This window comes from Spermophilus citellus (assembly GCF_964194105.1).
Source record: "Spermophilus citellus genome assembly, chromosome: 2".
Classification (NCBI taxonomy): Eukaryota; Metazoa; Chordata; class Mammalia; order Rodentia; family Sciuridae; genus Spermophilus; species Spermophilus citellus.
In genome coordinates, this window is record NC_138183.1 from 258,264,840 (window position 1) to 258,288,046 (window position 23,207).

General features: G+C 50.6%; 1 protein-coding gene across 1 annotated transcript; it reads left to right on the forward strand.

The window, feature by feature from the left end:
• The first annotated feature begins 21,679 nt into the window (after positions 1–21,679).
• On the forward strand, positions 21,680–22,876 carry LOC308631333 (interferon-induced transmembrane protein 1-like). The gene is made up of 2 exons (XM_081262420.1): positions 21,680–22,037; positions 22,549–22,876. Exons 1-2 carry the CDS (start codon positions 21,789–21,791, stop codon positions 22,738–22,740), a joined length of 441 nt encoding a protein of 146 aa, XP_081118546.1. The 5' UTR covers positions 21,680–21,788; the 3' UTR covers positions 22,741–22,876.
• The last annotated feature ends 331 nt before the right edge of the window (positions 22,877–23,207 follow it).

Below are 23,207 nucleotides of genomic sequence, written 5' to 3' on the forward strand. Positions count from 1 at the left end.
TGCCAGAATTTGGAAAATTAAAATATTTACATGTTACAGTTGATACCTCTTCCGGATTTTTGATGGGCTCCCTTCATGCCGGAGAAAAAACTAAAGATGTTATAGCTCATTGCTTACAAAATTTTGCCACTGTGGGCGTTCCAAAACAGTTAAAAACGGACAACGGTCCTGGTTATACTTCCTCCTCTTTTAAACAATTTTGCTCATCATTTGGTATTACTCATATAACAGGAATTCCATACAATCCACAAGGACAAGGCATAGTTGAAAGAGCTCATCAAACTATTAAAATGTACTTATTAAAACAAAAGGAGGGAATTGGAAAGGGGTATATATCCCCCAAAGATAAACTTAAAATAACCCTTTTTACTCTAAACTTTTTAAATTTAGATTCATCGGGACTTAGTGCTGCGGAAAGACACTTGTACCCCAAAAATGTACATAAGCCTAAGGTACTTTGGAAAGATATTCTAACAGGACAATGGAAAGGCCCGGATCCAGTGATAGTCTGGAATCGGGGCGCTGTCTGTGTTTTCCCACAGGATGAACAGCAACCGATTTGGATTCCAGAGAGATTAACTAAAACAATTTCTACAGAAAAAGAAGATGATTTGACTCAAATCCATAACAGCTGACATCCAGAGCTCCAGCTTGGCTATTCTTACATCTGCGACAGTGATTAACCAAGGTTTTTTTTTTCAGTATCTATTTTATTATTGCATTTTTCCACATCATAAAGTTCTATTTTATTTTTGAGCTCATACAAACCTAGGTTAATGTTTTTCTGATCAGTTTTATTTTTTGACTGTGTTTTATTTTTTATTTATTTATTTATTTATTTATTTTTTTTTTTTTTTGACTGTGGAGTTTTTAAACATTGCAATGGAGATTTCACCTAAGTATAGTTACAAGGCCTTTATTTACTATTGTCTTATGTGTTGTATGTTGTGTGCACACTTCTGTTTTGTGTTGTATGTCTGTATGTGTGTATGTCCATATTTCTTATATGAGGAGCGCTCATGAAAAAATGGATCCGAATTTTTTCTTTATTCACGTGATTTATATGGTTTAATTTAAATTAGGTGAACAGCTGTTTATGATTGTTGTTAAAGATGGTTAACAGATCTGTTTGTTTACTTTCACCATTCCTTTTCATTATATTTAATAATTCTGTTCAGGATAATGTCTCTTTAGCATCATTGCCAGAATTTCCATCTCCATCCCAATTCCGGTGAAGACTGAGATAAAACCAAACTACAGCTTCTATGATAGCTATCACAGTAAACTGTATAAACTGATGCATCAATGAATATAACTCAACAAGTAATGCTCAATCAAGGACTTGATTTACTTTGGGAGGAAATGGACATATTGATAGACTCCTCCAATTTGAACTGCTTGCAGAACTTGCCTGGACTATATATCAGTTGCATACATTGTAAAATATCATCTGGTGCACCGAATTGTGGTACTGCTGGCATATCTTTGCTGATGGTGTCACCAGTGATGCAATTTCCTTGCCAGCTCACCCCATGTTTATTGTGGTAATACTGGCATATCTTTGCTGATGGTGTCACCAGTGACGCAATTTTTCCAAGGAGCCATCAATTGGCTTGGTGTCGTGGCATTTCTGTATCCTCCTCCCTTCTACTAGTGATGGTCTAAAATTTGGGGGCCAACAGAGGTGAGGCAAAGAACCTCACCCCCCCACTGGTGCATAGGCCTATCCACAAGCATGGCTGAATGCTGGACCGGTAGTCAGCGACGGGTTGCTCTGATTACAGTGGATTCAACCTAAGACAGGAAGCTGACGCCTAAAGGTCAGTTCTCCCATGACGGGTAAGAACCATATGTTAAATTGGACAACCTACCAGGCACGGTCCCTAGCCACATTGCTTGTTGCTTAATTAAACAGAAGGGGGCAGATGCTAGGAGCCACAAGCATATATACGATGTATGGCACCTTTGGTTGTAAAGTGACGCCAGCTAGCCACTGAGATGATTATGTTAAAATTTACATTCATATGCAAACTGGACTCCCGCTGTTCACCTTGGCCTGCTACCGGACTCAAGTTACGGGACTTTACGGGACTGCTGGAGAGTTCCCATTGGTTGGGGAAGGATAGTAGGAGGGAATTCCGGAGGAGGTCGGAGGAGACGGGGGGTTCCGGGACGCGCGGTTCCGGTCAGACACCCTCGTGGGAGGACCGGTTTTTTGCTTGCTGGCGCTGAGCGTGTTGGCGGCTTTTTCAAAATAAAGTTTTGTTCCTGGTTGAGTGGCTCGTGATTCTGTGCCCAGCCAAGACTGCGGCAAGTGCCCACATGAGGGGTCGGTGGTTTCAGCAGGTTTGGGATAGACAAAAGTGGCCCCTCAGCTTCTGAGGAACCACTTGGGCAGTGTTGCCACGGGGGCCCACCAGCCAGAAGGGGTGTCTGCACAGCTGGTGGAGTGTGCTGCTTGGAAACACAACCTCTGAGATCTGCGGCCCACGCAGCTGAGCGGCAGGTCTGTCGGGTTTCCCCTGTTTCACCTGCACATTTTACACCGTACACTGTAGCAAGTCTGGCTGCGAGCCCCCCATTTAGGCTTCTTTATTCGGTGAACGAGAATCTCGATGCTTTCATTCACCTCCACTCACATCTGGACTCATACAGGCTAAGCTTTGTGAAAGGCACCATCATCCTGGCACGGTGGTAGCATTGATGGGGACTGTCTGTGCCCAACCAGCCAGTAAGTTCTGCCCATTGCTGACTGATCCCTCTGATGTCAGTCTTATGGATGATGGGTACTGAGTTTTTGTTCCACGGAGTCAAAGAATGAAACCGCAAACAGCCAACTGTGTGAGCAGAGCAACAAGATTCATTTAAGAAAGTGATCGATGATGGACTCCCCAGAGAGGAGGGACTTTCATACCCTTAGAAAAAGCACAATGGGCCATTTTTATCCGCTGTCATTAATCATTGGCTTTAGTCCTTCCCCATGTCTGAGAGCAAAAGCACCCAAACTTTTTATTTTTCTGTACAAAATCATCGTCAGCAGTTCTCTAATTTTCATCTAAAAGAATTCAAACATCAGTCAGTTTCCCCTTCTCCACCATTTCTTCACCTTCTCCCTCCCTGGCTGCACACCCGCGTACTTGAACTTCAAAAGCAGTTGTGGGCTGCCCTCCTTGAAGCTCCTGGACAGACTCATCATTCCTGCTCACAGCTGGTATGCTCATTACCCCTTCTTACCTGCAGTGACTGCCTGACCTTTCCTCTCTCACCTCCATCTCTTCAACAGTGATTGGGTGCATAAATTGCTCTACCAATTGTTTTGTGTTTGAGATGGGGGTGTCTGATGAACTTCATGATTGTGGCAGGCTTGGTGGCTAGGAAGTTTCTGTGCAAAGACATGGAAGGCCTGGCTGCTGGGAAACTCCTGTGCGAAGACACAGGATGCCTGGCTGCTTTAGCCATGTCCTTCAAGAGGAAACTCTGTGTTACAGGCTTATCAGCCTCGACCTTCATCTCAGGCACTTGGCTCCTGGGAATGGAGTTTGGGGACTCTCTGGTTAGAAAACCACCATGTTTCACTGAACCTAAATCTGTCCACATAACAGTAACTTTATATAATGGACTTTCTTGAGAGCTGCACAAAGCTCCTAACATCCTTTATTGTAACTGTAAAATGCAACTACAAAATAAGCAACTTTACTGATACTGTAAACAATAATGTAGTTATGGTACGAATGACCTAAGGTAACCTATTGGTATAAATAAACGTGGCTGCTTGGACAAGGAGCCACTTTCCTGCCTCTGCACCTTGTCTCTGTATCTCCCTTTTTATTTTCCCTTTCACCAACTGATCCAAATCCCTGGGCCAGGTGTGCTGGAGCCACAGTATTGTGGCCAGGTCCCTCTCGGGACGCTCTCCCTGCAGGAGCCGAGCTCAGCTTGGCTCCTCTTGGCCCACTCTCTCAGCAAAGGACAGAAAGCAGTTCATGAGCTGGAGGAAGGACAGCCTGACTCTCAGCACCTGTGCCTACGGGAGGACTCTGATCCAGGGTGGGCCTGGCGGAGGAGCCCACATTGAACTCTGCTGGGCCCGTGAGTCTGAGGTGGAGGCTTCAGGACGATGCAGGCCTTAGACAAACCTGACTGCCCACCAGCCCACATCCTCGAGCATTGGCCGTTGCCGATAGCTGGGCCTGCTTCACACACATGGGTTCTGTCTGCCCGAGTCTGGGAGGGGAGAAGGAGCGGTCTCCTCTGCTCCCCTTTCTTTCCAAATATTTTTAGTATGAGAAATAGAAAATCCCTATGGTCCATTTCCAAAACAGAATTGTTAGCTTTCAATGTAAAATGACTTGGGCTGTGGGAAAGGCAGCTGGAGGGGAGAGCAAGGTGGAAAGGTCCAAGCAGGTAACGTGGGAGTGTCAAGATTCACAGCCCTCGACAGGTGGGGAGACCTCCTGAGAAGGGGCCCAACCTGACCCACAGAGATAACCCAGTATGTGCCCAAAGGCACTCAAACCAGGGGACTTCCCCCACCAGCTGCAAGGGAACGAGGGAGGTGGGGAAAACTATGGTTTATTTCTTTAAATAACCCAGCATGAGACAGTGAAGTCAGCTGGACAGTCAGCATGGTCAAGTGCCCAGGACCTCCATCAGTTCCAAGACTGGTATTCCTGAGAGCTCTGCAGGGTGTCTTCAATAACCCTCCCACTGGGGACCCAGATGCTCCTCATGTGCCCCACAGTTGTCCCTCTGCTGGGAATGGAGAGGGCACCAGTGAGGGACTCAGAGGATGGCTTCTCTGCCTGAGGCTCTGGCTCCTGGGCTTTCTGGGAGGGAGTCCAGGGAGGACCACCCTTGGGGAGAAGCTCTGAGACAGGGCAGCAGTCTTGGCTACTCTCTGTGTGGCCCTCTCATGTGCCAGGCCCTGGGTCAGTCCACGGGGAACCTCCGAACCGTGGGCTGGGTTCTCCAGGAATGAGGGACCTTACCCAGGACACTCCAAGCTTCCTGCAGATGCTCCTGTTGTGGAGGTGGTTCCCCTGTGAGCTCCTTCCTCAGAGGAGGAGCTTCGTGGCAGGGCCTACACCTGGACTAGGGCCACTGATGCACCCCTTCTGGGCCACAGCCCCACCCCCGGGGGCCACCTAGGACCCAGGGGCTCTGCTGCTGAGCTCTGTGGCTGCCAGAGCCTCCATCATCCACAGCGGTATGGGCTGCACAGTGAAGGGAAGGCAGAGTCCATGGCTCTGCATAGGTGGCCAGGTGCAGGCCAGGCTGCAAGTGGCACTCAGGACCACCAGCACAGGGCCAGGCCCAGGGCAGGTGCATAGGGAGGCTGGGGGGGGGGGGGCGGCGGGTGGGATGGTTTCTTACCAAAGACTTGAACTTTTAAAGTCATTTCTATTCACTGTTTTGGAATTTTTACAAACTAGCTTAGTGCCTCTCTCAGGGTATCTCTATCTCTATCTAGAGAGAGTGTGGAGTGCAGGGAATGGAACCCAGGCCTTGCACATGCTAGGCAAGTGCCCTGTGCCCAAGCAGCACTCCCAGACCTTTCTTAAATTATTTTGAGACTGAGTCTCACTGAGTTGTCCAGGCCGGCTTGGAACTTGCCATCCTCCTATCTCAGCCTCTCAAGTGGCTGGGATGACAGGTATGTGCCACCATGCCCACTCAGGACATCTTTTCTATGCAACTTATAAAAATTGTATAAATGTATGCACATATGTTAACATAGAATATTTCCGACTAGGTATCTATATCACCAATCTCTCCCCTGAATCCCTGCAGAAGCAGGAAGTGCCACTTGGGCAAGGCTATCAAGTTCTGCAGAATTAAGGTATAAAACCCGATGGCAAGAACTGGGTGGTCTGGTGCCTCCAGCCGAGCACTGAAATACAGAGCAGGAACCACAATGGCTGCACACGGCAAAGCATGAGAACTCCCGGGCCAGCGTGGGAGGTTACCGCATGCAGGCAGGCACAGTGACTGAGCAAATGGCATCACAGGACCCTGCCTGGGAAGGCTACTTCCAGAGTTGCTGCATTATGTTATTTCAAACTCTGTTCACGAGACACTCAGAGAATCGTGTGTGGATGGCCACACACAGATGGCCACTGCATTCTGCAGAAACTGCTGAGGAACTGCTGGCGTCACACCTACTAGATGAAGATTTCCAAGGATCTCTTCTAAATATCTTCCAACAGACAAAGGAGCACATGTCTGACACATCAAAGGATGGTACCAGAACAGGATGATATCCGACAGAAAAATACGGAGAGCATTGAAAACAACCAGAAAGGCTGAGGCTGAGCAGCATGACAGCTGAGACGGAGGCTGTCCTCAACAGGACTCGAGAGCACACCTGAGCTGGTGCCAGGGCACACGCGTGCCTGAAGAGCAGGAAGCCAGAGGGCGAAGGGGAGGGACCTGTCCCCAGAGACCACCACGGGGGCCACCAGGCAGGCCAGTGCATGTAGAGTGGGGGCTTGAGGAGGAGGTGAGGAAGAGAGGGACAGACTGAATGTTAAAGAAATGGGGGCTGGGAACTTCCAAAATCAGATGGAGCCTCCACATTGATCCCCAGTCCCAGAAGCTCAACTGACTCCATGCAGGAAACCCCAAAGAGATGCACACCTAGATGCCGGGGTCCTGCCCTAGTGGGGTCCAGGGAGTCCTGAAGGATGAGTGGCGTCGGCGAAAAGATGAGACAGGAGTCGTTCCGTTGGAGCAATCTCCAGAGAGAGAGCTCATGCAGCTTTCTCTGGGTCCTCTTTTATTGCAATTTTTCTCATCCTTATGGATTCAGAATACGTCATTAATTATATAATTTAAAACTTTGCCAAGACATGACATTTCCGTAACCATGATTGGGGGTACAAAAAATGTCACATTAATTTACATTTTTCCAGGATATGACCTTCAGTTATGTAATTATTAAAAGTACAGAATCATTAATAAAATACGTCACTAATTTACATTTTTCAGATTTTCCCAAGATTTACTATTTTTCCCAAGATATGTTATTTTCTTATTAACTAATGCCAAACTACGTAACCAGACTCTGTCTCCTAACCCATCATTAACCTAAAGTACACTTGCACTTTATTTCTAATCTAAAATTCCCATCTAAAAAAGTCCTTTAAATCTTATATTTAAAACATCCTAAAGTTTATAAATCATTCTTAAAACATATCAGAAACCTATACAACTAAAAACTTAAGAATTTCTAAACTTAAGAATCTAAATAAAATAATATTTCTAACATTATTCTAAAACGGTGTCTTATAAAGCTGTTTTAATTAATTCCTAAATTTATTCTCATAAAACTGGTTGAGCTGCTTTCTCAAAGAGTTTCTTTGTTTCTCAGTCAAGGTGCACTAGTTCTCATATCTTTATAATCTTTCTCAATAGAAAGTAAGTTCTAAACATCAATCCACTTTCCACCAATGTTAACTATGCTCATCATATATCCCTATGTAAAGTACGAAAGAGTTTATAAAAAGAGAAGAATATATCTTTATATGTTTTAACTTTCCTAAATGTAAAAATGAGACTACATGTGGTGAACTTTGTAAAATAAGCATACTGATTAGGTTTTCTAAGAGGCCGGAAATATGGGCTTGGGTTCTAGTTGATATAATCAACGTGGTGCCTAAAATTCTCATGACCTTTCAGAGGATTGTTGTCCGGTTATCAGGTTTGTCCACAATGTACTGAGATAGAAGCACAGCCTTCTACTTTGTCCTTGATATGCTAAGGGGGTAGTAGAACAGCCTCCAAGGCATGAACTATGTTCTAGCCATCTGAAATTTAATTTGTTTGGCATTTAACACACTCATGCCTCCTGTCAGAAACATCAGCATGAAAATGCAAAGTCCCAATTACATAAAAAAGGGTCTCATGGTTTCGGTTTCCCACCGACCAGCGTGGCTTTGCCAGCACTTTTTCTCACTGTGACCCTGTCAAGACAGTGGGTGGGGGATAGCCTTCTCCACCTAGATACACCACTGTCCCTGTTGTGGTCTGATCTGGAATGACCCCTACAGGCTCACGTGGTGAAGGCCTGGTCCCCTGTGCAGCACTGTGCAGGAGAGGGAGGTGACGGATCATGAGAGCTCTGACCACTTCGGCAGATTCATCCACTAGTGGGTTCACAGGCCCTCAGGATTCCATGGGAACGTGGGGAGGGGGGCGTGGTTGCAGGACCTAGGTCATGGGGCGTGCCTTGTGGGGCATCCATCCCTGGTCCTGCCTCAGGTTCTCTCCCTCTGCTTCCTGTGGCTACTGAGCAGCTCTGCTCCACCTCAGCTCCCACACCATGATGTCATGTCTCACACCAGCCCAGAAACAAAGGAGTCAGGTGACCATGCAACAAAGCCTCTGAATCCATGAGCCAAAACAAATCTTTTCTCCTCTTAACTTGTTTTTCTTGGGTACTTTCCCACAGCAACAGAAGGAGGACTAGCCCTAGTCAGAGAATGTCAATCACTCACCTGGCTAGACATGGATTGCATGTCCCCGGGGCTTACGGGGCAGAACCTCCTTCCCTGGGCTGTCATTTGTGCCTTTGCTCTGGAGAAATGCCTGCTCCAATCCTTGGCCCATCTTGCCATCTTGGGTCTCTTGCCATGTGTCCACTCCATGTATGTCTCTTCCACTGCTTGTACTTTTAGTGTCTTATTTAAGAATCATGGCCTGAAGTGACAGACATATCACCAGAGCAGTCACACTTCACCCTTATATTTTACTACGAAAAATGTGGACTTTGGCCTCACATTGAGGCCTTTGGTGCATTTTGAGTGACTTCCAACTGTGATGGGTACAAGTCTCTCCAGCCTGTAGGTGTGCACCTGTACACCACCATGTTATGCAAAGACCATCCTGTTTTCAGGATTGGCCTGTGAATTCTGGTCACAAATCAGTATGGCACAGACAGCAGGCTTTTTTCTGGTCTTCCAACTGTGTTCTATTGGGCCTGCACCTTTGCTGGGTGCCTCGTGGTCTTGGGAACTATAGCTTTGAAGCGGTTTTTTTTTTTTTTTTTTTGGTACTGGGAATTGAACCCAGGTGTGCTTAACCACCGAGCCACACCCCCAACCATTTTTATTTTGAAAAAGGTCTTGCTAAGTTGCTTGGGGCCTCATTAAATTGCTGAGACTGGCCTTGAATTTGTGATCCTCCTGCTTCCGCCTCTGGAGTTGCTGGGATTGTAGGTGTGTGCCCCTGCTCCATGCTTGAAGTAGCTTTTGAGATTAGGAAGTGTCAGTCCTTCAAGTCTGATCTAGTTTTTCATACCTGTTTAGCTATTCAGAGTTCTTTTGCATTTCCATGCTATTATAATTTTTAGAATCAGTTCATCAATTTCTGCAGTTAAAAAAAAAAAAAGGAGGAGGGAGACCAAAACGAGGAGCGGAGGACACTGGTGCTGGGAGTTACCAGTGGAATCCAACATCCAGGTGTGAATCACTGTGAGAGGAGCGCAGGACATTTTTGTCTTTTAGGCCTTCTGCTATTTCTTGGAATACAGTTGTACAGCCTTGGGTTTCTTTGTTACATTTCTTCCTAAGTATCTTATTCTTCTGAATGGTGATGGAATGAAATTGTTTTCTAACGTGACGTGGACTGTTCAGTGCTAGTGTCCAGAAATGAAGTGGACTCTCATGCTTCTATCTGGGTCCCACACTTTGCTGGTCTCCTACATACACTCTCCTTTTGCACACTCGTGTGTGGGTACATACACTCTCCTTTTGCACACTCGTGTGTGAACTCCTCAGGATGTTCTGCATCACCTGCAAATTGAATTTTACTTTTCTTCATGGTGCTGGTGAGGAACCAAGGGCCTTGCACAAGCCAGGCAGATGCAGTGCTGCTGAGCCATACCCCAGCCCCATGCAGAGTCGAGCCTTGGCTAGATCCTTGCACAGTGCTAGGGGCAGTGCGCGGAGCTGGCCCCTGTGCTGGGAATCTTTGGTGGGAGGTTTTCCAGCTTAGCAATGGGACGCCCGGCGAGGAGTAGGTCCTGTGTCCCTCCATCTGAAAAATGAGACCCACAGACAAGGGAGGGGTGGTGTTCCGCTGGTAGCTACTAGGTAGGGTTTACTTACAGATGTTGTTGGAGGTAATTGTCGTGTTTCTCATGACTAAAACACTCAGGGTCACTCAGGTGAACTGGGCTGCACAAAATAATCACGAGAGAGAGAGAGAGAGAGAGAGAGAGAGAGAGAGAGAGAGAGAGAGAGAGAGAGAGAGAGGTTGAGGAGAAGCCATTTAAATGAGGAAGGGGTCAGGTTTCAGGGGGCTGAGTCCAGCTTCTTGACATCTGCTGTCAGCTTGACTGACATCAAGGAAGGCCACACCCAAAGGCAGAGCAAGAGAAGGGGACACACAAAGGGAATTCCATGGAACATTCTATCCCAAACAGGGCAAAGTGGTATGATTACAAAAGAACAGGTGAGTGTAGCTCACCCCAGGGGTGTGCCTACTACAGAAGGCTGGCCTTGCTATCAAGCTGGGACAACGCCCAGGTCACCACAAACTGTAGTGATTGGTCAGAGCCTTGTGCTTCAGGACTGGAAGGCGTGGTCATTCAGAGTGGCTTCCCACAGGTGACCTTTAACGCTACTGGCTGTTGACTTTTAGGGAGAGCAGTGTCTTCATTCAATCAGGGCAACCTGCTCCGTGATCACATGCCCAGCTGTCCAGTTGGGGCACTGACCACATGCTGTCTGGCTCTGGGGTTAGGTCTTTAAAATAAGGATGACTGGGTACATACACTCTCCTTTTGCACATGTCTCAAGGTGAAGTGTTATGTATGGACTTGGGAGCTTTCTTTTTCAATGTAGGTATTTCTGACTGTGATTTTTCCTCTGTGAACTACTTTCCTTGCATCTTATAAATTATAGTGTTTTTTTTTCATTTATTTTTTTCTCTATATATGTTTTGTTTTTGCCTTCCTTTCTCTTTTCCTTTTTCAGGTGTGTGTGTGCCTGTGTGTGTGCATGCATGTATATATACATGTGTGAGTGTTTGTGTGTGCATGAATGTGCATGCATGGGTGCATCATATGTCTGTGTGTCTGTGCCTGTGTTTGCATTTGTGTGCATGCTGGGCTTGAACCCAGGGCCTCATACATGCATGTTATTGCTTTTTCTTTTCATTCATCTCAAAAAGTTTTCTAATTTCCCTGATGATTTCTTCCTTGACCCTATTGGTTATTCAGGATTGTTATTTAAATATATCTGTAAATTTCTTAATTTCTCCTTTGTTTTTGAATTCTAGTTTTCTTTCATCTTGATCAGATAATACATTTTGAATGATGTCAACCCTCTTACATTCATCCAGATTTGTTTCATGTCCTATTGTGTGTTTTGTTCTGAAAAATATGTCACGTGTCCCTAAGAAGAACATGCCTTTTGGTGTTAAGCCTCATCAGACTCCATGGTGTGTAGAACAGCAGTCCTCAGGCTGTGCCTGCCCTAGTGACCCCATGGTGTGTAGAACAGCAGTCCTCAGGCTGTGCCTGCCCTAGTGACTCCATGGTGTGCAGAACAGCAGTCCTCAGGTGGCGCCTGCCCTGAGTGGCTCCATGGTGTGTAGGACAGCAGTCCTCAGGCTGCGCCTGCCCTAGTGACAACATGGTGTGTAGAACACCAGTCCTCAGGATGCACCTGTCCTGAGTGACTCCATGGTGTGCAGAACAGCAGTCCTCAGCCTGTGCCTGCCCTAGTCACTCCATGGTGTGCAGAACAGCAGTCCTCAGGCTGCGCCTGCCCTAGTGACTCCATGGTGTGTAGAACAACAGTCCTCAGGCTGTGCCTGCCCTGAGTGACTCCATGGTGTGTAGGACAGCAGTCCTCAGGCTGTGCCTGCCCTAGTGACTCCACGGTGTGTGGAACAGCAGTCCTCAGGCTGTGCCTGCCCTAGTGACTCCATGGTGTGTAGGACAGTAGTCCTCAGGCTGTGCCTGCCCTAGTGACAACATGGTGTGTAGAACAGCAGTCCTCAGGCTGTGCCTGCCCTGAGTGACTCCATGGTGTGTAGGACAGCAGTCCTCAGGCTGTGCCTGCCCTAGTGACTCCACGGTGTGTGGAACAGCAGTCCTCAGTCTGTGCCTGTCCTAGTGACTCCATGGTGTGTAGAACAGCAGTCCTCAGGCTGTGCCTGCCCTAGTGACAACATGGTGTGTAGAACAGCAGTCCTCAGGCTGTGCCTGCCCTGAGTGACTCCATGGTGTATAGAACAGCAGTCCTCAGGCTGTGCCTGCCCTAGTGACTCCATGGTGTGTACAACAGCAGTCCTCAGGCTGCGCCTGCCCTAGTGACAACATGGTGTGTAGAACAGCAGTCCTCAGGCTGTGCCTGCCCTGAGTGACTCCATGGTGTGTAGGACAGCAGGCCTCAGGCTGTGCCTGTCCTGAGTGACTCCGTGGTGTGCAGAACAGCAGTCCTCAGGCTGTGCCTGCCCTGAGTGACTCCACGGTGTGTAGAACAGCAGCTCTCAGGCTGTGCCTGCCCGGAGTGACTCCATGGTGTATAGAACAGCAGTCCTCAGGCTGTGCCTGCTCTGAGTGACTCCATGGTGTGTAGAACAGCAGGCCTCAGGCTGTGCCTTTTCTAGTCACTCCATGGTGTGCAGAACAGCAGTCCTCAGGCTGTGCCTGCCCTGAGTGACTCCATGGTGTGTAGAACAGCAGCTCTCAGGCTGTGCCTGCCCTAGTGACCCCATGGTGTGTAGAACAGCAGTCCTCAGGCTGTGCCTGCCCTAGTGACTCCATGGTGTGTAGAACAGCAGTCCTCAGGCTGTGCCTGCCCTGGTGATTCCATGGTGTGTAGAACAGCAGTCCTCAGGCTGCGCCTGCCCTAGTGACCCCATGGTGTATAGAACAGCAGTCCTCAGGCTGTGCCTGCCCTAGTGACTCCATGGTGTGTAGAACAGCAGTCCTCAGGCTGTGCCTGCCCTGGTGATTCCATGGTGTGTAGAACAGCAGTCCTCAGGCTGCGCCTGCCCTAGTGACAACATGGTGTGTAGAATAGCAGTCCTCAGGCTGTGCCTGCCCTGAGTGACTCCATGGTGTGTAGGACAGCAGGCCTCAGGCTGTGCCTGCCCTAGAGACTCCATGGTGTGTAGAACAGCAGTCCTCAGGCTGTGCCTGCCCTGAGTGACTCCATGGTGTGCAGAACAGCAGTCCTCAGGCTGTGCCTGCCCTGAGTGACTCCATGGTGTATAGGACAGCAGTCCTCAGGCTGTGCCTGCCCTAGAGACTCCATGGTGTGTAGAACAACAGTCCTCAGGCTGCACCTGCCCTGGGTGACTCCATGGTGTGTAGAACAGCAGTCCTCAGGCTGTGCCTGCCCTAGTGACTCCATGGTGTGTACAACAGCAGTCCTCAGGCTGTGCATGCCCTGAGTGACTCCATGGTGTATAGGACAGCAGTCCTCAGGCTGTGCATGCCCTGAGTGACTCCATGGTGTATAGGACAGCAGTCCTCAGGCTGTGCATGCCCTGAGTGACTCCATGGTGTATAGGACAGCAGTCCTCAGGCTGTGCCTGCCCTAGTGACTCCATGGTGTGTACAACAGCAGTCCTCAGGCTGTGCCTGCCCTAGTGACTCCATGGTGTGCAGAACAGCAGTCCTCAGGCTGTGCCTGTCCTGAGTGACTCCATGGTGTGCAGAACAGCATCTCTCAGGCTGTGCCTGCCCGGAGTGACTCCATGGTGTATAGAACAGCAGTCCTCAGGCTGTGCCTGCCCTAGTGACTCCACGGTGTGTGGAACAGCAGTCCTCAGGCTGTGCCTTTTCTAGTCACTCCATGGTGTGCAGAACAGCAGTCCTCAGGCTGTGCCTGCCCTGAGTGACTCCATGGTGTGTAGAACAGCAGCTCTCAGGCTGTGCCTGCCCTAGTGACCCCATGGTGTGTAGAACAGCAGTCCTCAGGCTGTGCCTGCCCTAGTGACTCCATGGTGTGTAGAACAGCAGTCCTCAGGCTGTACCTGCCCTAGTGACTCCATGGTGTGTGGAATAGCAGTCCTCAGGCTGTGCCTCCCCTGAGTGACTCCATGGTGTGTGGAATAGCAGTCCTCAGGCTGTGCCTTCCCTGGTGACTCCATGGTGTGTAGAACAGCAGTCCTCAGGCTGTGCCTGCCCTGGTGACTCCATGGTGTGTAGAACAGCAGTCCTCAGGCTGTGCCTGCCCTGAGTGACTCCATGGTGTGTAGAACAGCAGTCCTCAGGCTGTGCCTGCCCTGAGTGACTCCATGGTGTGTAGAACAGCAGTCCTCAGCCTGTGCCTGCCCTGGTGACTCCATGGTGTGTAGAACAGCAGTCCTCAGGCTGTGCCTGTTTTAGTGACTCCATGGTGTGTAGAACAGCAGTCCTCAGGCTGTGCCTGCCCTAGTGACTCCATGGTGTGTAGAACAGCAGTCCTCAGCCTGTGCCTGCCCTGGTGACTCCATGGTGTGTAGAACAGCAGTCCTCAGGCTGTGCCTGTTTTAGTGACTCCATGGTGTGTAGAACAGCAGTCCTCAGGCTGTGCCTGCCCTAGTGACTCCATGGTGTATAGAACAGTAGTCCTCAGGCTGTGCCTGCCCTAGTGACTCCATGGTGTGTAGGACAGCAGTCCTCAGGCTGTGCCTGCCATAGTGACTCCATGGTGTGTAGGACAGCAGTCCTCAGGCTGTGCCTGCCCTAGTGACTCCATGGTGTGTAGAACAGCAGTTCTCAGACTGTGCCTGCCCTGAGTGACTCCATGGTGTGCAGAACAGCAGTCCTCAGTCTGTGCCTGTCCTGAGTGACTCCATGGTGTGTAGAACAGCAGTCCTCAGGCTGTGCCTGCCCTGAGTGACTCCATGGTGTGCAGAACAGCAGTCCTCAGTCTGTGCCTGTCCTGAGTGACTCCATGGTGTGTAGAACAGCAGTCCTCAGGCTGTGCCTGCCCTGAGTGACTCCATGGTGTGTAGAACAGCAGTCCTCAGGCTGTGCATGCCCTGAGTGACTCCATGGTGTGCAGAACAGCAGTCCTCAGGCTGTGCATGCCCTGAGTGACTCCATGGTGTGCAGAACAGCAGTCCTCAGGCTGTGCCTGCCCTGGTGACTCCATGGTGTGTAGAACAGCAGTCCTCAGGCTGCGCCTGCCCTGAGTGACTCCATGGTGTGTAGAACAGCAGTCCTCAGGCTGTGCATGCCCTGAGTGACTCCATGGTGTGCAGAACAGCAGTCCTCAGGCTGTGCCTGCCCTGGTGACTCCATGGTGTGTAGAACAGCAGTCCTCAGGCTGTGCATGCCCTGAGTGACTCCATGGTGTGCAGAACAGCAGTCCTCAGGCTGTGCCTGCCCTGGTGACTCCATGGTGTGCAGAACAGCAGTCCTCAGGCTGTGCATGCCCTGAGTGACTCCATGGTGTGCAGAACAGCAGTCCTCAGGCTGTGCCTGCCCTGGTGACTCCATGGTGTGTAGAACAGCAGTCCTCAGGCTGCGCCTGCCCTGAGTGACTCCATGGCGTGCAGAACAGCAGTCCTCAGGCTGTGCCTGCCCTGAATGACTCCATGGTGTGCAGAACAGCAGTCCTCAGGCTGTGCCTGCCCTGGTGACTCCATGGTGTGTAGAACAGCAGTCCTCAGGCTGCGCCTGCCCTGAGTGACTCCATGGTGTGTAGAACAGCAGTCCTCAGGCTGTGCATGCCCTGAGTGACTCCATGGTGTGCAGAACAGCAGTCCTCAGGCTGTGCCTGCCCTGGTGACTCCATGGTGTGTAGAACAGCAGTCCTCAGGCTGTGCCTGCCCTGGTGACTCCATGGTGTGTAGAACAGCAGTCCTCAGGCTGCGCCTGTCCTAGTGACTCCATGGTGTGTAGAACAGCAGTCCTCAGGCTGTGCCTGCCCTGGTGACTCCATGGTGTGTAGAACAGCAGTCCTCAGGCTGTGCCTGCCCTGGTGACTCCATGGTGTGTAGAACAGCAGTCCTCAGGCTTATCACATTCATCAGAAAATCCAGGCCCATACTTGTTGAACACAGCAGACCACTGTATGAAGCAATCTCCTCCTGTGAAGCCCCCAAAAGGAGGAGCCTCTGGAGACTTGACATGGCGCACCCTGACACTGTCTTCTGATCACCTGTCACAAGCCTTGCCCAGGAAAATCTCCATAGCAGTGAACCTTCAGATCCCTGTCTGTGGGCTTCACCTGTGGGTGGCCTCTCCTGATGTGACAACCACTCCCGGCCCACTCCCAGCTGCCCTTGGAGCTGCCGGCCCATGCTGAGGCTGAACTGTGGCCTTATGTGCCTCTGCTCTCGGCAGCTCTGTGCCCTGAAGGAGCTCTCTGGTTGTTTGTAGTCTTGTTTTCTCTGGCCACCTATGCTGACCTTGCACCCCGTCCACTGTCTGCCTGTGCCCTCAGCTCAGCCTCTGCACCCTGTGGTCGCCCAGCACTTTCTCAGACTTCCTGTTTCCTGAGTACATGATTGTGTCAAGTGTGGTGTGTGACTGGAGTCTTACTGACATAGAAACTGAGATTGGGATGAGATAAGCTGTGATTGTCTGACTTATGACTCTCGGTGAGCTGCCAGTGGTGACAGTAGTGTCACTGGTGAATTATCACTCCTCAGTGAACCCTGATGTTGAGGAGAGACACCAGATGACTTAGGTCCAGGTCGGCGACAGGCTTGCTCATCTCAAGTTCTGACGGCCAGGGGCTTTGCTTAGAGACTTCTGGGAAATTTCCAAACACCACAAAGACATCGTGGGTGCAGGAAGTGGTGGGAAACCTCACTGAGCTCAGTGTGTGGGAGGGGGCTGCCTACCTCCTACAGACCACCCCTCCACACCGGGTAGGAGAAGTGCAAGACAAGAGCCCAGGGACCCTCCACAGTGACATGGTGTTGAACAGGCCCAGCAGCCACATCCTGGGCCCCGGGTCCCTTCTGCTCCACAGTGACATACACACCCAGAAGCCACATCCTGGGCTCCTTGTGCTCCACAGTGACACAGTGACATACATGCTTGGCAGCCATGCTCTGGGTCCCTTCTTCTCCCTTCCGTGCTGTGATGTGCTGATGCAGGCTTTGGTTCCCTGTGGGCCTGTGGTTTCCAGGAAGGTTGAAGACTGCCTGCTCCTCACAGCCAGCCTTTCCCACCACACCTGGGTGTTTGTTAATGGGCTGATATTGATGTTAATGGGAAGTCCCTGGTTAACCCCAGGACAGGGACTTGGTTGTGTAGGGAAGGTTCAAGTTACTCTTTTCCCTCTGAAGATTCAATCATTTTACATTATAAAATAAACAGACAATAGCCAGATAATAGGAATAACAACCCAGAAATCTTATTTGTGCTTGAGCATGGGAGCCATGCAGATTCAGGGTGAGACTCGGAGAGAAGCAAGTGGCCTTGTAGAGAGCTCAGCAGAGGACAGGGCCTCCTCAAGGCAGGGAGGCTGTGTAGGCTGGGGAGCAGTTCTCGTGAGAAAGGGCGTCTCCCAGGTCCCAGCCACTGCTGTGGGCTCTGACTCTAACCCCGGCTGTCCTCGTGGGAATCCCTCCCAGCAGAGGGGAGGCTGTTGGGCAGAGAACCCTGTGCTCACCCCTGGGTCTGCAGAGTCCTGCAGTTTCCCTGAGTACCCAGCTCTAAATATGCTACAGCCAGGCCTCGTCTCGAGGGCAGTCAGCTGAGAAGACCTGTGATCTGGACCCAGAGCCCTTTCCCTGGGGCGGAGGCTGGCGGGGGTGGGGTGGGGTGGGGTGGTGGTGGCCAGACCTGCAGCCCTGGACTGCAGCTGGTGGGGATTCCCCAGGGTCTGTAGCTTGATCAGCCTCAGCCTGCAGCTTCAAAACAGGACATTTCTGATTTCACTGCATCCACATCAGAACACTGGGTGGGAATTTGGAAACAGTAAGCTTGCAGATAAGAAAGGTTTGAAGATGCTGCCCAAGTCACAGGTAAATAGTAAAACCCCCCAAAATAAAAATAATAAAGATCAGCACCAGAATCCAGTAGCAGGTGCACTATGGCTTTCTCTGAAATGTAAATTTTCTCTCCAGAACCCCCAATTTTACAAAAGATAATCATAGAGAAACCAGTTTACCACATTTCATCACATAATCATCACCACTGTGTAATCTTCTCATCCTGTTTTTTTAGTCCAAAAGTTGTTTATAACCTTTCTTTTAAAAAAATTCGTTTTCTTTTAATATATTTTTTTTAGTTGTCCATGAACCTTTATTTATTCACATGTGGTGCTGAGAATCAAACCCAGGGCTTTATACATGCCAGGCAAGCGCTGCACCGCTCAGCCCCAGCCCCAGCCCACTCTGTAACCTTTCATTGCGAACACGCAGCATGGTAGGAAGCTGTTCATCCTGCGCTTGAAAGGCAAGAACGGGCAAGAACGGGCAGCAGCGCATCCACCAGTGCTGACGGCCTTTGCCTCTTGCACACTGGGAGCCCCGGCCTGGAAAGCTCAGGTCACAGACACCATCACTGTCATTTCCAAAGCCGACTCTGTGCTTTGGTCGGAGCGTTTCAGTACTAATAGTGACCAAGTTGCATGGGTGGCACTGAGGACGGTGTGTCAGGTAACAAAACCAGCAATGGGAGCAGGACATTCAAGGACAGAAGATTAAATCATGTAAACCTGTACTTGGCAAAACCAGTTTTTTTTTTTTTGTACTGGGATTTGAACTCAGGGGCATTCAACCACTGAGCCACATCCCCAGTCCTATTTTGTATTTTATTTAGAGACAGGGTCTCACTGAGTTGCTCAGTGCCTCACTTTTGCTGAGGCTGGCTTTGAACTTGAGATCCTCCTGCCTCAGCCTCCTGAGCCACTGGGATTACACACATGCACCACTGTGCCCAGATGCAAAACTAGTCAGTTTTTTCAAGCGTCATACTTCATCTATAATGCCCAGATCAACAACTAATGTGTTAACTTTTCAGACTGGAAAAGTGTTTGCAACCTGTCACAAAGAAATGGAGTCATCAATTTGGGCTATTTTAATGCATATTCATGAAAGTATATGTAATGTATATTCCATGCATTCTTCTTTCTCACCAAAGACAGTTTAGTCATAAACAATTTTTAAGTAATGTCAGCACAATTTTTTTTTAAAAAAGCTTCACATAATGGATGTACCCCACTGTTTTCCAAAAAATTTGCCATGAGATTATGCAGTGAAACATGGTATTGTCAAATAAATTTAGTCTCACTGAAGTTGCCTGATTATTTGCATAAAATGCAGTAAACGTGATAGACCACAGAGGCTCCTATAAAAGCGGCTCTGCTGGGCTGGGATGCGGCTCACTGTCAGAGGGCTTGCCTGCCCTGCAGGTCCTGAGTCTGGTCCTCAGGGCAGCTGAGAGTGGGAGTGCTCTGCTGGAACGTGAGAGATCACTTAAGAGAATCTTCAAGTGATCTCTAAACTGGACGTTATTAACTGTGTGTTTTCCATTCTCATCATGAATTCCTGTGTCAGGCAAAGGAGGGTCTGTTGGTGGGGGAATGTATTTTTATTAGCCTCTTGACCTCAAGGGGGACACCTTAAACTACATACTGTGCTCTTTGTACTGTTGGCACAGCAGTTGTTTTTCTGTAGCTAGGCTGTTGCACAAGTTGTGGCTTTAGGATGGGGTGGGGGGTGGCTAATGTCAATTGTTAACCGTGGGATAAATATTACTTGTGGCTTAGGTTTGAGGAATAACACTATTGTTTGTATCCTGAGAGAGACTGAAATGCACCTCATGGCATGTCTCAATTTATCCTTAGTCTCATTCTGGGAATTCTCCTACAATCTCAGGCCATACATACTTTCATTATTGATTGACGTTTGCCCTGCTCTCCACATCATGAGTGTCATAAACCAAACACTTGACATTCCCAGTGGTTCCTATTTCCAGAGGGTGTGGCCCTGCCACAGCACCCCCCACGCTGTGACCCTGTCAGGCAACGGGTGCAGGAACACCTTTACCAGAGGTGCAGCTCTGTGTCTGGTCACCTCTGTCTTCTCTGGCTCTGGCCCTTTTCCTGTGCCTGACATTTTCTTTCTACAGAAGTGAATTGTTCCTGGCTGCACATTCTCCCTAGAGCTGGTGTCATCTGAGACTCCTGGCCAACCTCCTGTGGGTCCCCAGTGCCAGCCAGAGTCACTGCAGGTGTCCTGGGTCCCTGAGGGCTGTCGCTTGGCTGCACAGACAGCAGAGGAGGAACCTGCTGGTTGTGTGGATGAGAGATTGCTTTCCAGAAGTGTGGTTGATGGTCAGCCAAAAGTAGGGGACAGAGAAGTCCTGCTAAGGACAGCTGACAGCACAGCCCTGGGGGCCGAGGTGATGGTTGGGTGGTTCTTCCCCTTCCCACACCCAAGGGAACCATCTGGGAAGAACTTCTGTGACCTCACTGGGGTAGGAGGGCAGCTGAGTCCCTGGGGCTGCAGGGAGGAGTGGCCAGTGAGGAGGTCTTCTGGCACAGCTGTTTGGGGCAGGGATGGGAAAAACCCTTCAAGGCTGGGGCAGGACCAACATGGGCCCAGGCAGAGGCCCCAGGGGCAAGCATAAGAGGGACCCAGATACCACACAACCACTTGGGCTCTTGTCTTGTTGCTGCCCCTCACCTGGACTGCCGTGCCAGGAACCAGAGCTGAGTGCGGTCATGGGAGCCCACAGGGGCATTGGTGAGCTGGGAGGGTGCTGTGTCATGGTGTTTGTAGGCAGTGACCAGGGTCAGAGGGAGAAGAGGAGACCAGGCTGCAGTCAACCCTCTTTTGAAGGCCCTCACTAGGACGACAGCCCCCGAGGAGGACAGTAACACTTGGAGAACAGAGGCTTCCAGCCACCTCTGCCACCCAGGCACATCTACCTGTCTTCCCAAGCAGCCAGCAGCTCAGGCTGTGGACAGCCACTGACACAGTCCTCTGTGCACCAAGTGTGAAGATACCCTCCTGTGCACTCAACCGTGTGTCTGCTGAGCTCCGGGGTCTACACCCTGGGAACATTTCCATCCCAGCTACAGCCTGGCCGGAGCTTGAACATGTTTCCACCCTTGGGCTGGCAAAGCTACCCCCACACAATTCTGCACCCAAGGTATAGCACACACCTCTCTCACGCAGATGGCCAGGAGCAAAACAGACAAGGGACTCAGCTCTCCAGGGTCTTGCAGCTAAGGCCAATGCCTGAAAGGGAGAGGAGTCCCTCCCATGAGCCCTTTTATTCATCCATTCACTACAAACTGCCGTGTTGGAAATCAGACTTCTGGGACATCACACACTGAATACTCCAGTAAGGTAACATGGCAAATGCTTGGTCAGCAACGATGCCACAGCAAGCCCTGCCCTGGGGCTGACAGTTTGTGCCAGGTTGTTTTGGTATCTCCCATTTTCCTTCAGAACTTCATTCTAGGAACATGGCTCTGATGCACCACCACATGGTGGCTCTGGAGAGTGCAGGGGCTGTGGTGGACTGGCTAGGCCCTGAATGTGGACCTCAGCTCCTGCTGCTGTTGACCAGACTGTGGAGTCTCCCAGGCCTAGGAAAAGCCCCCAGGACCCCCACAACCCTAACAGGAGGGTCAGCTGAGAGGTACTGATTTGGGTTCCTGGACAGAAAGCACCGCCCACCTGGTCCTTCCTCCCACTCTGCCCTAGAGAAATTTGATCCTCAGGATTTAGTTCCACCCCTCAACGCTCAGCAAATCACCAGCTCACAACAGCCAGGAAAACGAAACTTCTGGGAAACTGAAAGTACTGAGGAAAGGGTGGGCCAGACAGCAACCCTCCAGCCACTCCGCAGCTGGGCTCCTGTGAGCAGCATGAACCAGGCTCCCCACACCGTCTTGATGTACCCCAATGCTGGGCGCCCTACACACTATGAGAAGCTCCAGGAGGAACACGAGGTGGCCGTGCTGGGGGCACCCCAGGGCTCAGCTCACATGACAACCACCGTGATCAACATGCCCAGAGACATCTCTGTGCCTGACCATGTGGTCTGGTCCCTGTTCAACACGCTCTTCATGAACTTCTGCTGCCTGGGCTTCATAGCCTTCGCCTACTCCGTGAAGGTGTGTGTCCTGGGGGGGGGGGGGGCTGGGCAGTGGTGTGGGGGGGAAGTACCTGGGAGGCTGACACTCCACCTGCACCTGGGATGTGTGGGTCTGTGTGTGCTGGGGGAGCTGCTGTGGATCACCCCCTAAGGCTGGTGTGCATTGACCCTGTGTGCCCTCCTCTTTCTGGGTAAGTGGGGGGGGGGCATTAGGGGATCTCCCAGGGCAGGCACAGGAGGGAGCAGCCTGGGAATCTGGGGTCACTCTTGTCCCCATCCCCAACCCAGAGGAATTCTCCCTATGCCCAATGGCAGAAATACCCGCTACACACTGCAGAGTGTGGCACCCCAGGCTGTCTCAGGAAGTACACAATGGCCTCAGGGAAACACTGCTCCCAAGCTGGAGTGAGCAGCCAGCACTGGGGCCTGCTGCACAGTCTGAGTGTGTGAAAGGCAGGGGCAGAGAGGACCCTGGGGGCCTGGGCCTAGCACCTGCCTCTCCCCTGACCCTCTCCATCTGGTTTCCCCAGTCTAGGGACAGGAAGATGGTGGGTGACATAACTGGGGCCCAGGCCTTCGCCTCCACTGCCAAGTGCCTGAACATCTGGGCCCTGATCTTCAACATCATCCTGACCATCGGCGCCATCGTGATTCTCATCATCTTCTCAGCAGCGATTGTCCAGGCTGTTTCACAGATGATAAACCATCCTGGGGGCTTCTAGTCTTGCCATGTCCTGACCCCACTAGCTGGCCCTGCACCCTGGGCTGAGGCCCTGCCCCTGCACTCCATGCTTTCTGAAGCATTTACACGCACCCATGTGTCCACAGTGGGATTCAATAAAGTGCATTGTACTCGGGTGTGCTGTGATCTCGCCTGGGGAGGGGTCTGCTGGCAGTCCCAGCCTGGTGCACCATCTGAACCCCTCTCCCTCTGCTTCTGGCCTCCTGCTGTGGGCAGCAGCTGACCAGGATCCTGGGTGTGGCTCTCTACAACCTCTGAGCCCTGACCAAGGGAGCACTGTGTCCTGAGTCCCCTTGCCCTCTATCACCTCTTTGGGTTCTGGGGTGGACGTGGGTAGCCCTGGCCTTGTTGGATGGATGGGGGCTCCTGTGTCTCTAGAGAGTGGTGACAGAGAAAGACCCTGCCAGGGCCTCCTGACGCAGCCACCTCTGGCTCCATCCTGGCTGC